The 13,703-nt window shown below is 36.1% G+C and overlaps 1 protein-coding gene across 1 annotated transcript in view; it reads left to right on the top strand.

Annotated features, from left to right (window-relative positions):
* LOC110458370 overlaps positions 1-8,746 on the top strand; it is a 49,451-nt gene extending 40,705 nt beyond the window's left edge. The window contains exons 37-41 of the mRNA XM_021510038.1: positions 113-336; positions 2,033-2,145; positions 2,870-2,937; positions 4,667-4,953; positions 6,471-8,746. Coding sequence (XP_021365713.1) covers positions 113-336; positions 2,033-2,145; positions 2,870-2,937; positions 4,667-4,953; positions 6,471-6,646 — 868 coding nt within the window. The 3' untranslated portion in view covers positions 6,647-8,746. The remainder of the gene's footprint in view (positions 1-112; positions 337-2,032; positions 2,146-2,869; positions 2,938-4,666; positions 4,954-6,470) is intronic.
* The last annotated feature ends 4,957 nt before the right edge of the window (positions 8,747-13,703 follow it).

Here is a 13,703-nt window from a genome sequence, read left to right as displayed (position 1 = left end):
CTATGCCACCTGTCTAATATCTCCCTATGTGTGTATGCCTGCGTGTGTGCTGGAGATGTAATGTGGTATATAGTTGAAAAGGAGTAAGTCCGATGTGTAATATATGTTCCAGCGATACGGATCCCCACAATCTAACCCTCAGGATAGTTTTCAACGGAACAGATGACGTCACACAGCAGGACATCATAACTGCCATTGCCAACGGAGCTCCCACTAGTACATTTAGCAACAGGGTGATCTGGGAGATCGGAAAGGAGCTGGTGTACCTAGCTGACGAATCGATGGGCCAACCAATCAACATGTCCGGCTACACCACACCGGCTCCTTTGGACATAGGTATGGTCAACATATTCAAGAATATGTCAGATTAATACCATGTATGGGATACACGTAGTTTAAGGAAGATTGCTTACAATTAAGAGGAAGGCATGCTGTTGAATGTGTAGATTGGCTGTGCTGGTAAAATAGATCGAACTTAATCCATTTGTATTACAGTTGAATCTCAGTAGTCTGGACACCTGAGGTATGGGCGGTCAATTAATCATTGTGATGTTCTGACCACACGGGGTCGTTTCACCTTATTGCATTTTGACCCATCGGTCTTTTCACCATGTTTCAAACAACCATGCTACACTGAAATAATTTTGTATTTTGTTATTTTTTACTGACTACTTAAATGCCTATACTTCATGCATTCTCCAAATTCAAGGGGTTACGCGCAATTACATTATCTGCACAGCTTGAATATGTCATGACAAAATCGAAGGCATGCAATTAGCTATTTGATTAGTTCCGCGAAAACAACTAACCAATCGCTGGGCTGATACCTGTCCTTTGAAGAATACAAATAATTGACACCCGACTTCAAAGCCGGTCATTGTACCGTTACGCAACAGACAGATTCTTTTGATGTACATCTATGCAAAAGACTAGTCTGCTAATAGCATCCACAAGGTGACGCTTACATCTAGTCTTTGCTTTTGTCAGGACATATTCCAGTGGTGCAGAGAGCGTAAGTGGATTGAGGATGACGTCATTAAATGCTCCATCTAGCCTTCTAGTATCATCCACAAGGTTGCGCACATCAAGCCTTTGATTTTGTCATTACATATTCCAGGGGTGCAGAGAACGCAAGTCAGTGTAACCCCCGGAATCTCCGGTGATCATTTATAGTCATTTTAGTGTACTTTTCATAGACTGTAAATTTACACTGTTTTGTAATTACTGCACAGTCCCATACGCCTATTTAAAACAAAGTTGCCTTCATACATCCGTTTATAAGGATAAGTTTTATGTAGATTTTACCGTTGATATTACTTTTTGAACCTCAATATATAATGACTGTCAACGACATTCGTCACTCATGACCAACGGAAAAGCCGATAGGAATCTCATCACTATATACACATGTTCACTTACTTTGTTGAAAAGTTTACTTAAACAATAACTGGTTGTCTGGCGGTAATTATTGTTGATATAATTACAAGTGGCCTCTGGCAAATCCCATAAAACACGCTAGGGTTTTATGGTAGATTTACCAGAGACCACTTGTAATTATATCAACGATAATTATATCTAGACAACCAGGTATTTTTTATATTTACATATTTTTCTTTTTTAAGACATATTCCTACAAAAACCATTTGCCCTGCCTCGAAATACATTTCAGGCGGCCATTTTGTTTGTTTACATGTTCCTACACCTGAAACAGGCAGTTGTAATTACAGTCGAGCAGTTGTAATTATAGCCTATATAACTACACTTGCCCTCTAACACTGTTATAATGGGACGGCGCGGGGGCAAATGTAAATATAATAATATGGATACTTAAAAGAAATATTGCTTTTCTAAGATGGCGAACATTGGCATTCGACGAACTTCCTGAGAAAAAACCCAGAAATATCCATGTAGCTATGCAACTTTTGTGCTTTCTACTGCAAACTTTATTTCGGCACTAAAACAGCTGAACTAACAAGAGCTTTACGGTAAAATATCTTACACTATTCTACAGCGTTGTTGATATATGTTCCAGTTTTCACCGAGTACGTGGTCACATTCCAAGCTCTCAATATAACGTACATCCCAGCACTAGCCGATAGAACATCGATAGAATTCTCTTCCCTTGCCGTACCACTTCGAGACGAGGTAAGTCACACATATTTTCTTTCATGAAAGAATGCATTAATTTCTTTTGTCGGCGCATATATAAACAGTTAAAAGGTTTTGGATGGCCATGACTGCTTTAGATAAAGGATCGTTTTATATCTGTAAAACATAATACGGGTCACGGCTATCAAAACTTTTCTGACTAGAAACTGGGGTATATTTGTGTTATAAAGTGTAAACTTTGTCAGAACTAAATCAAATATCTTCCAGTGATGTGGCCTAATTATTGTAAATAGACAGTAACCGGGCAAAAATATTGTAAAATTGGTCAACGTTGTGTTTTGGAAATCGCTCATATTTTGTAAAAACAATTGTTATAAGCGCGGTAAAATAAATTTTGTCAAATTTGAGTTACTTGTCATTTGGATAGGAAATAAGCTTACAATCGTTGAAACCTGATTATAAAGTTGTTTTTTGCTTGTTTGTTTTTTAAAAATATGGTAACAATCTTAAATAATGTGTTTGTTAGTGATTATATGGATGAAACATTTTACGAATGTTAATTTTGACTCATTTAATAATATAAAACATACCTGAGTCTTTAAAAATATTGTTCAAAACATGCAAGGGAGATAACTTTAGGAAAACTTACATATATTTTTCATATTGTCTATGAAAACATACACCTTAATCAATAATAAATTGCAGATATGATGTAGAAGTATAAGTTGATTTATAATTACAAATATTCTTCTGTTTCTAGCTAGTCGCCTTGTATAGGGGCAAACAAGAAATGGAAGATTACATTACTTCTGAAGTCCTTAGTTTCCGGTAAGTACATTCATATTCTGTAGGAATATCGACATGCAGGTATTCTTTTCTTATTTATACTTCTTATGTTCATAATATGACAATCGAATCTGTTTCAACGTATATCTTTATAGATTCATACACTCATGTCGAGTTATCTTTCTTTCTACATGTAAGATCGACGGTGTACGAAACTATCAAAACATCGTTAGCGTGTCATGGTTTTGAACAAGTGTTGTTTATTACATATTTATTTAATCTTTTACTAATTTTTGTTTTTTTGGGGTTTTTTTTTGGTTTTTTTTGTTTTACGTTCTGTTTTCTTTTATTTTCAAATCGTCAGGAGTCATAGTTTCGATTTTTATCTATTTTATTAATACATTTTTATGCTTCACTTTTTTAAATTTAGGTTAATTTTTCATTTCTAAACTCTTTTATTTTATTTATTTCGTTGACCATTTTTTTAATTCGAAATCGACCATGGCGACACCTTGGTAACGGATACATGGTGGGTTTCCCGATAGTTGACATTCGTAGTGTGACCAAAACAAACGTGTGCATTATAGTCCAATAAAAAAAAATCGGGTTATTCTTACATTCTGTTATGACATTATGAAGCAAAGTTGGTTGGAATTTAACAAGGAGTCAACTGACTTAATAGATGAAGGTCACTTGGTCAATGTCAAGGTCAAATATTGTATCTTTTTACTGATGAACATTATTTTTATGTTACTATGAAGCAAAGTTGTTCAGACCTTAACACGGAGTCAACTGACTCAAGGTCAAGGTTACGGGGTCGAAAGGTTCAAGGTTAAGGTCAAATTTTGTATTTTTCACTGATGAACATTTTGTTATGATATTATGAAGCAAAGTTGGTTGGAATCAAACAATAAGTCAACTGACCAAATAGCAGGGTCACTGGGTTAAAGGTCAAGGTCATTTGGATCCAAAGGTCAAAGACAAAGCGGATCTCTTACTTTGACCCTGGCTCTTGATGGGGGAGGTATTTCAGGTGAGATAAAACATATCAAAGCTAACAAATGAGTATTGCACCGGTATTTACATTTCTGCTAGCCCAGCAAATGTGGAGGTGGAAGGAAACAAGACTAACATCATAGTACATGTAAAATGTATAATTTGCGTCCTTGCGATTCTTTTTGAAGTCCAAATGTCAAACGTCAAGCTCAGCTATATGGGCAGATTGCTTCTTGATGATTATGGGGGATTTATTGCCACAAGACGGGGCCCTTACTGACCTGTCAGTGTTCTAGATATTATTATAGAATTATCATATTATGATTATCATTAGTATAGAATGTATCACGTATTATGATTATCATTATTATAGAGTGTATCACGTATTGTGATTATCATTATTATAGAATGTATCACGTATTATGGTTATCATTATTATAGAATGTATTACGTATTGTGATTATCATTATTATGGAAGGTATCACGTATTATGGTTATCATTATTATAGAATGTAGCACGTATTGTGATTATCATTATTATAGAGTGTATCACGTATTGTGATTATCATTATTATAGAATGTATCACGTATTATGATTATCATTATTATAGAATGTATCACATATTGTGATAAGCACAGTAATCACAGGGATCATACAATAGGATCACAAGCGCTAGAGAATGTATCGTACATAATTATCCCCAGTGATATGGAATAAAGTATACGTTATTATCATCACGGCTGTGAAGTGTCAAATATAATATGGTTGTCACAGGGAAAATCCGGACGAGGTTGACGTGACACTAATCTTTGATGGACGGCAGATTTCTACCTTAGGGACAAATATACATGATGTTCTATTGGAATACGCAAGACGCGCCTCAACCAGTAGTGGCCAGCCGGCGTTGATGATTGGCACCCTCCTGTTTGACCAGAACGAAATCACAATACGCCGGTCCATCACTTCAAGCACCAACACAACCTCGCCGGCAACAACTAGGCCGACTACTACAGCAGCTACAACGCCAACTACCACTACACCGGCATCAACATCTCCTGCTGGTAATGTATTCTGATTTGAAGTTAGCTTACTTAAAGATATGCGCCTTCATTCTAATAGATTAACAAGAAAATGAAGACAAACTGCTGGACTCCAAATCTATTTTATGAAAATGACTAACTGACAATCCGACAACCACGAGGGACCGGATCATACTACTTGTATTTATAAATTATGATTATATATATTGTTAATGGCATTCATTTTGTCGTTTAGAATATTCCGTTCACGCTCAATATCCTTACATTTTGCACTATTGTCACTCAATAAATGTCTTACAGCACGCAAATGTACATTTTTTACCACACCAAACACAATTATAATGTTTTTATCTGTGCATGTCTTTATTTCTTGAAAGTGCATGTAACTTTATTAACATTATATCAAGTTATGTACCTGTATTACGCACTTGTAGTACTTGCAGTACTATACAGTATATACTATACTATACTATATATAGAGTGGGACCGTTTTAACTAGGGCCGTTTTTACTAGGGCCGTTACTGCAGTGGGGCCGTTTTAACCGGATTCGCAATCGTAGGCTCCCTTTGAATAATAGATATAACTTGTCCAGACTGCTACAAATTTTGCCACAACGCTGTTTTTTTGTTGTTGCTATCACATATTTGTTTTATACAACTGAATTAAATATATCGTATTGAACGGGAAACCCAAGAAATTTTCCATTTCTTACATATTTTCCCGTCACGCGACACAAATATCGCTACATCAGAAAAGCGTGGGAATGTGTAGCGTATTTTTTACGCCAAATTCTTATGACGTCAACAATACAGAGCGCCATTTTGAATGGATTTCACTGCAGTTTTGTCGTTTGCTGCTATTGTCTGGTAATATTTTCCAGACAAAATTTATATAAATTGTGTAGTTATGTAAAAACAATAATGTATGCTGCAAAGGTAAACAACACAACGACTTATTCTGTCGTCACTTCATCTAAACTTGAAACTGAAAATCTACGCAGAGAAAAGAATGTACCGTTCAGATTGGACAATACTAAGAATGACGTCTTCACTTGTAAAGATATATTTCGTGTATCTTTACTGTATTGAAGATATGTATTTATTAAATGGGTAATTCGTGATATTTCACGTGTTAATTGTCATAAATACGGATACTGTAGGGTTTGCTATCATATTTTTGTAAACACTATGCGACCTCAATTTCCCAGAAGGCTTTCATGCATGGGGAGGCACCGGAAGTGGACAAAGTGTTTACAGATCAAACCCCGGCGGCGCTTAGCGCCACTTGAGGGTTTGAAAAAACAAAACAAAACTTATTCATGGTCTCAACCGACATGATTATTTGATTGAACACCTGCAAGATACAGCTTAAGTTCATGTTTAGCGTAGTCTCGTCGATATTGAGTCCGATTTGCGTTATATTTACACTTGGGTATTCTGTCGTGGTTATGGACTGACAACATGATATAACTATAATTGCGCTAATTAACACTATTTGATTTCTTTAGTTTAAATGAATATTTTCTGACTTATTGCAGCACCATGTGAAGGAGTCCTGTCGTTTGGCGAGGTGTCTATTCCAGTTCCAAACCATTGCCGCAAATATTTCGTATGTTTCTTGGACTCAGCTATTGACGCGGAGTGCCCGGTTGGCGAAGCATTTGACCCCAACGTTCCCGGTTTCTGTGCCGCCGACTCCAGCTGTGTAGATTGATGTGTATCGGGATAGTATGAATAACTGTGTATTGCATTGTGATTATTGATTGTCTATTCCTGCACGATCCTGTATGTATATTTAATAGTGTATTACTTTAAAGTCACCTACAGAAAATCATTATAATTTTCGCGAGAGACTAATTTTCTTGTCCATTCTGTGTAGACTAATCGAGACAGTGCGAAAAACAGTATATTGCATTGTGATCATTGATTGTATATTCCTGCAAAATCATTTGTATGTTTCATAGTCTATTACTTGAATGATACCTACTGGAAATAATTTTCTTTTCGCGAGAGACAAATTTTCCTGTTAATTTCATGTAGACCGATTTTTTTCTCTAGACAGTGCGAATAATAGTTCATTGCATTCTAATTGATGGTTGCCTTTGAAATCACTCACTGGAAGTTATTTCATGTTGGAGAGATACTAATTTTCCTGTTAATTTTGCGTAGACTGATGTTTTTCAAGACAGAGTTAATTATAGTATATTGCTTTCTGATTGTTGGTTGTCTAGTCCTGTAAAATCATTTGTATTTAATTCATACACTGTAGATTATTAATACAAAATCACTTACTGAAAATCATATTATTTTCGCGATAAACTACTAGTCATGTTCCTGTAAACCCGTAAGTAAGAACTTGTGTTCCGAATTGAAATATTCTGCGAACATTTGTTTATAGTCAATTTGATAATGTACATGCTATTACATTATTAGATTACTTTCAATATTGAAACAGAATCCTTTCGATTCCGATGTTAAATATGCGTGAATAAATTAAACAGACGTAGTTCGTGAGAAAATGCTCAAGCAATATTAAAATGCTTTACAGTAATATCACAAACTCAATTTTCGTACTTAACCATTGAAATGTCTTCTGTTTCGTTTTATGTGTATTTTTGTCATCTATTTCGTTTCCTTTTTAGATGTAATTGCAGCACAACCACGTATGTTTCAGAGGGAATATTTTAGCTAATCGTTACATATGTAACACATTTTTCATATTGCACGAGGGTCTCATTTTCATGGTTTGTTGCTGCAGTAAATTCAATGATACTCTGTAAGAGGTCCATTTGCTGTTGTGTTCTGCTATAGATTTTTATATTTTTTTATAGATAAAATCTCTTTTATAATTTGCGTAATTAACTTGACTTATTTCTCACTTAAGTAAATTCTACGCTCCAATATATATTTTTAGTGGAGTAATTTGATGATTTATATCAAGTAACCATAGTTTGTAGACTTTTGTTCGTGCCGGGAGGGACGCTTATAACAGATTAAACTCAATGCAGCTATAAGTGCAATTGCTCTTCATGAAACTAAAGTCATTTATAGAGGACATATTGTAAATAAGAAAACAAAGTTTGACGCGTGTTTTATAATTATATTCTTAATATTTGTTTAAAAGGTTGAGTTGCCGTCAATTCATCACGCATGCGTGTTGATAAATCTGCTTCTGTTTCGCGTGATGGACGTGTACAGTTACCATTTTATAACAGTACTACAGTAATACTTCGTTATAAGTTGATGGTACATGTACTTGTAACGCTGTATAATTTCTATTTCTGGATATAGCTATGGCAGTTACGTATCGCGGACTTCGCTATAGTAATCCATTTGCTGACGTCATAAATGATGACGTCACAAAACTCTTTTGAAAGATATAAAAAATACTCAAAAAGAGATGAAAGTACTACAGACGAATTGTTGGGAATTCGTTTATTTTCAATTACGTTTATGTATTGCTAACATAGAACAGATTAGGTCGTCGATTTTATCGGATTGTGTAATGTATAGCATAATGGAGACGGAAGCAAATGGGTCCATAGCCTTTTGCTGATACAAAGAGGTCTGTGATTCCAATACTTTTATCCCATTCAGTGTCCTGAAAGACATCCCCTGTGTGACCTAGAACGTAGAGAGTACGATAAGGAGTTGCTTATCTTTGTTTTCTTGTTTCTATTCTCATTTTTAGATATGAAAATGTATAATTGTATATGTCTTGTCTTAAAGTATAACTATTTTATATGTTGAATGCAGTTTGTATATGTATGTAATGTAAACATTTGCAAAAAGATTTTTTCCAATAAAATTGTATTCGTCCAATACGCCTTTATTCTAATACCGATACCGTGAGCCACAAGTGTTTGCTATTTCAATGCCTTTAAAATCATATGATGGGGCATTTAAATCCATTCCAATGCTCCCTATTTGATCACTTTTATTGATTACGTAACGTCCACGTCAGATTAATGAGGTTATAGTTGTTGTTTTTTTGCTACAAATAACAACATCGCGTCATACATGTCTACTTTCACGTTATAGTATCTGAACATTAACAACGAGGGCGTTATATTTGAACTAGTGTGTGTGTAGTTATCAGCGGTTTACCTGTCAGGTGAAAAAAATATAATAAGTGCTGAATCATATCGAGTAAACACCGACTCCAACACTTCCTAAAGGCGTGGGATCTATGTCTATATACTTATAATGACTACACGATAGTATTAACAAGACGTGGGAAATCACAAGCCAAACCCTATTTGTACTGCAAAAATCGAAATTTTCGTGTAGATGGAAATTTCGAGATCATCGCAGTAACAGTGTTTTTTTTCTCGCGTGAAATCAGAATACGGCGTCCATCTTGTAAAACAAGGTAATAAAAGTCACAGTAGAGTTTCCGATGATGTTGTACATAACATACTCATCGTCAACTTGCAAATGTCTCGGCCAACCAGAGGTCAAAGTCGCAGTGTTCCCTCTAGGGTATGACAGATATGACGTAATATGAAACAATACTCTGACGTCACAGTGAGCTCTCGATGGAAGAGGTAATAAACAAATCAGGATAGAAACAGATATCAAATGCTGAAACTGCCGTTTTCAACATAGTATTGGAATGATGAGAAAATTGCAATCCCCTTTCTGGTACTTTTTCACAGGGGACCCACGTTACCCACTTATCTCTAAAGTCACATTTGAATCTTACCAAATCATAGTCTGAAAAATTCCAGTTTAATGAGTCAATCACCTCATACGACCATATGGATCAATTGTTGTTTAATGTCACGAAGAATTTATTCAACACGGTAACGTTAATTTGGTACTCAAACAGAGTAAATAGGGATACGACCTCTGTCATGATTGGTTTAGTTTGGTTTAATTTTGTTTAACGTCCTTTTAAAAGCTAGGGTCATTTAAGGACGTGCCTCCATGTGTGTAGTGTTTGCGTCCTTGCGTGTGTGTATGCAAGGGACAGTGTATGTTGGTGTGCTTGACTCCTTGTGATAGCGCGGATATGATGCCGACTTTATAGTGCTATCTCACTGAAATGACATGCTGAAGGCATCCAGCACAGCAGTCCGCCCGGTCACATTATACTGACAACGGGTGAACCAGTTGTTGCAATTCCCATAAATGCTGAACGTTTAGCAGGGATAACAACTACCCTTTTTAAGAACTTTGGTATGTCCCGGCCTGGGGACAGAACCCATTGCCTTCCTCACCTGGGCGAAAGCCCAAAATTAAGGCCAAAAGTGAGGTGTTGCCAAGCAAGGCGCTAGGAAATAAAAGATAGTTAGAAGTATAAAGAAAGATAAAGATCCCAAATATTGCAATGGGTGCAGCAGATTTATTTTGGTTGCTTTTGTGTCCCCAAATAAAGGACACCAAAGCAAATGCCTAATTCTGCAGGGGGTTCCCTCATTAGTCGCCTCCTACGATACAGTCTTTTCCCGATTCCCCACCTACGGGGATGACCTCTGTCAAGAAGTCCATTTAAACGTTGGAGGGATATCATTGTAAACTTAACTGATTCACCCCTACATTTTTAAAACGGACTTGCCAAGCCTTTGATTTCGTAAGGTTCAAAGGTGACTTAAGGGGTGAATGGATTAACCGGTATAAGAGACCACTTGTATTAAGAGACTACTTAATACATATTTACCATTCTAATAATATCATTGTAAACTTAACTCATTCACCCCTACATTTTTAAAATGAACTTGCCAAGGCTTTGATTCGGTAAGGTTCAAATGTGACTTTAGGGGTGAATGGGTTAACCTGAACAAGAAAGAGACCACTTGTATTTGGAGACCATTTTGGGGACTTCCAAAGGGTAGTCTGTTAAAACGAGTTTGACTGTAGTTTTCAAATGCAATGAATTTAAAAAATACAATTATTGATGAATACTGTCACGGCATATCCTAAATATAAACACACCTTCCCGAGTTATTTTTGGATAGCTGATACTACAGTAGAAAGGAAATCTCACTACGGCAAAAATATCATATACTTTGATATGTTTAGGGCGCAGACGAATTCCGCTATCGTTAAAACCTTTTCCCGAACAATTGAAGTTATTTTTGTTTTACCAGAAATGCCCATAACACGAGGCGTTTTGATATTAAGCGTGTGGTGACGTCACTCATTAGGAAATCCGGTTACGCTAAAATAATCGAGTCGGTACCACATTCTTCAATAATTTCTCATTTAATGACAAAATTATTATGTCATTTTCCTTCTCTAGAAATATCGATTGTTCAAGTGAGCACGTTTTCTTTATAATGTTATATGATCTCATTTGGACAACATTACACTACTCGAATACACCCGCATCCTGTTGAAGCCAGAGAGCTACAAATTGCAACACAAGTCTAGCTGTCGTACGTTTTCTAATCTAAACCTACCCCCATGCGTCTTGTTTTTGACCTTATGAAAAATGAAACCAAACAAGCTGACAACAAATTGGCAGCGTAGATAATCAAAGCAACGCAAGGGTCAATGTTAGCATTCATGTTCTGTCCAGAAACAAACTGTGATAATGAAGCTGTAACATTATTTCCTAGTCGATTTTTGCCAGTGAGATATCGAAGGCCATCAATTTGATGAAATTAATATAATTGATGCTTTTACAGTGTGAGCGTGTTACCTTAGACATGGACCAAACAGAACGTCAGCTTCTATTCACCTCATTCAAAGTCGTGAGATGAAGCGATGGTAGAATAAAAGGCTGATTTTGCACATTTTTGCCACGTTCACTACAGTATTTGTTAACCTACATAATTTATTCCATTTCAGTAGAAGTCTGTTGAGTATCATATTGAAACTGGCGGACAGCCTTAGACTTTATACCAAGCCTGACGTCATTAGAATATTACACAAAAAGATTTCGATTTCATATCCTCAACTGTTAAGATGCAGTGGTATTTCTCCCGTTGTCGGTAGTTTTAAAATGTTTTAAATAAAAAATATTATTATTTTCCCCTTTAATACCAAATAAATTTCACTCCCATGGCAGAATATACCGAAATCTTTTCTCATGCTCAGCGCTCATGAAAAATATCGATATCAACGTTAAGCCATTAAATATCATCCATTTCTCAAAGGCACCGATGGATATTAATGTGGCCTGCCACGGCTGTACGACATTTCCTACAGAGCAAGTCAGTACGCGACCTCCATAACGCTACTGTCCTCCTGGGTCCCAATTTATCTGGCTATACCGCGTATGAATATATCAACTTTGTAAATTATACTGTTTTGATGTACAATATACCTTTGTTACATTGTTAAAAACAAAAAATCACTCCAAGAAAACTAAACCACAGAGTTTAAGAAAACGATACTGAAATAACCTTGATTCAATGCTTAGTAAGTTAATAGCCGTGTTGTATTTATGTTGAAACTACTTTGCTATAGCGCAGTGACGCAAGACTTTTGAGTGTGTTGCCTGTTTTAACTGACATCCAGCTAACACCATGTCTATAAGGAGTCGGATCGTAATCTGACACTCACGAAAAAAAAAAAAGCCTCGTTGACGCGTTTAGTTGTTTTTACCTTACATGAAAAATGTTAAAAACAAACTCACGGTCATTTCTTGTAACTCTAGCATAAAAAACATCGTCAAAAAAGTAAAAAAAAACATATGTTGTATATTTATTGAAGAAACTAGGTCAACAAGAAAGTGCACTGATAACATTGTTTATAAACTACAATCGGGGTATTTTGAACTTGGTATTATATAGCGATACTGACCACCCTTATTATTTTCTGCTTGATTTTCCTGAATAACGACCAGGTGATTGAACAAAGAAGAGAAGGAATACGATATTTGTGTACTGCACTGATACCATCCATCAACCTTGTTAGGTCATTGTCCGGTCATGGGGCTAGAACTATCAAGTATCCAGCTAATTAAAAACGTGCGATTTAGCAAGCGTGGATGACATCCGTAAACGATTTAGGAGTAACGTTTGTCAGGGTGACGACATGATCCCCTTAGCCCTTTCGGCCTCTTTTTTGGGCTTGGCTGTCCGTGTTTTAAGATTTTGAACTTTCTGAATTAATTCGTGAATTTAATAGACGGGAACTACTTTTCGTTATTTTTTTTCGAGGAATGCATCTATGCTTCCCTTCAGCTTATTAATATGAAATATAATCTACAATATTCTTTCATATTACAATATGAGTAGTAAATAAAGAGGTGAAGCTATGTGATTTTTGTTAAAGAAATTTTCTCAGTCCGCTTAATTGCATTACTTTAAAGTGTTTAAAAGGCTAGATACGGAATGTGACTGTTACATCAGTTCGTAATGACGGAACATGTGATACGGAATGTGACTGTTATTTCAGTAGGTAATGACGGAACACGTGATACGGAATGTGACTGTTATCTCAGTTTGTAATGACGGAACACGTGACACGGAATAGGACTGTTATTTCAGTAGGTAATGACGGACAACGTGATACGGAATGTGACTGTTATTTCAGTACGTAATGACAGAACACGTGATACGGAATGGGGCTGTTATTTCGGTACGTAATGACTGAACACGTGATACGGAATGGGATTGTTATTTCAGTACGTAATGACGGACAACGTGATACGGAATGGGACTGTTATTTCAGTAAGTAATGACGGACCACGTGATACGGAAGGTGAATGTTATCTCAGTACGTAATGACAGAACACGTGATACGGAATGTGACTGTTACCTCAGTAGGTAATGACTAATCACGAGATACGGAAGGTGACATTTATCTCAGTACGTAAT

Source organism: Mizuhopecten yessoensis, unplaced genomic scaffold (genome assembly GCF_002113885.1).
Source record: "Mizuhopecten yessoensis strain PY_sf001 unplaced genomic scaffold, ASM211388v2 scaffold9561, whole genome shotgun sequence".
NCBI classification, from domain to species: Eukaryota; Metazoa; Mollusca; class Bivalvia; order Pectinida; family Pectinidae; genus Mizuhopecten; species Mizuhopecten yessoensis.
This window is presented reverse-complemented; position numbering and strand designations above follow the sequence as displayed.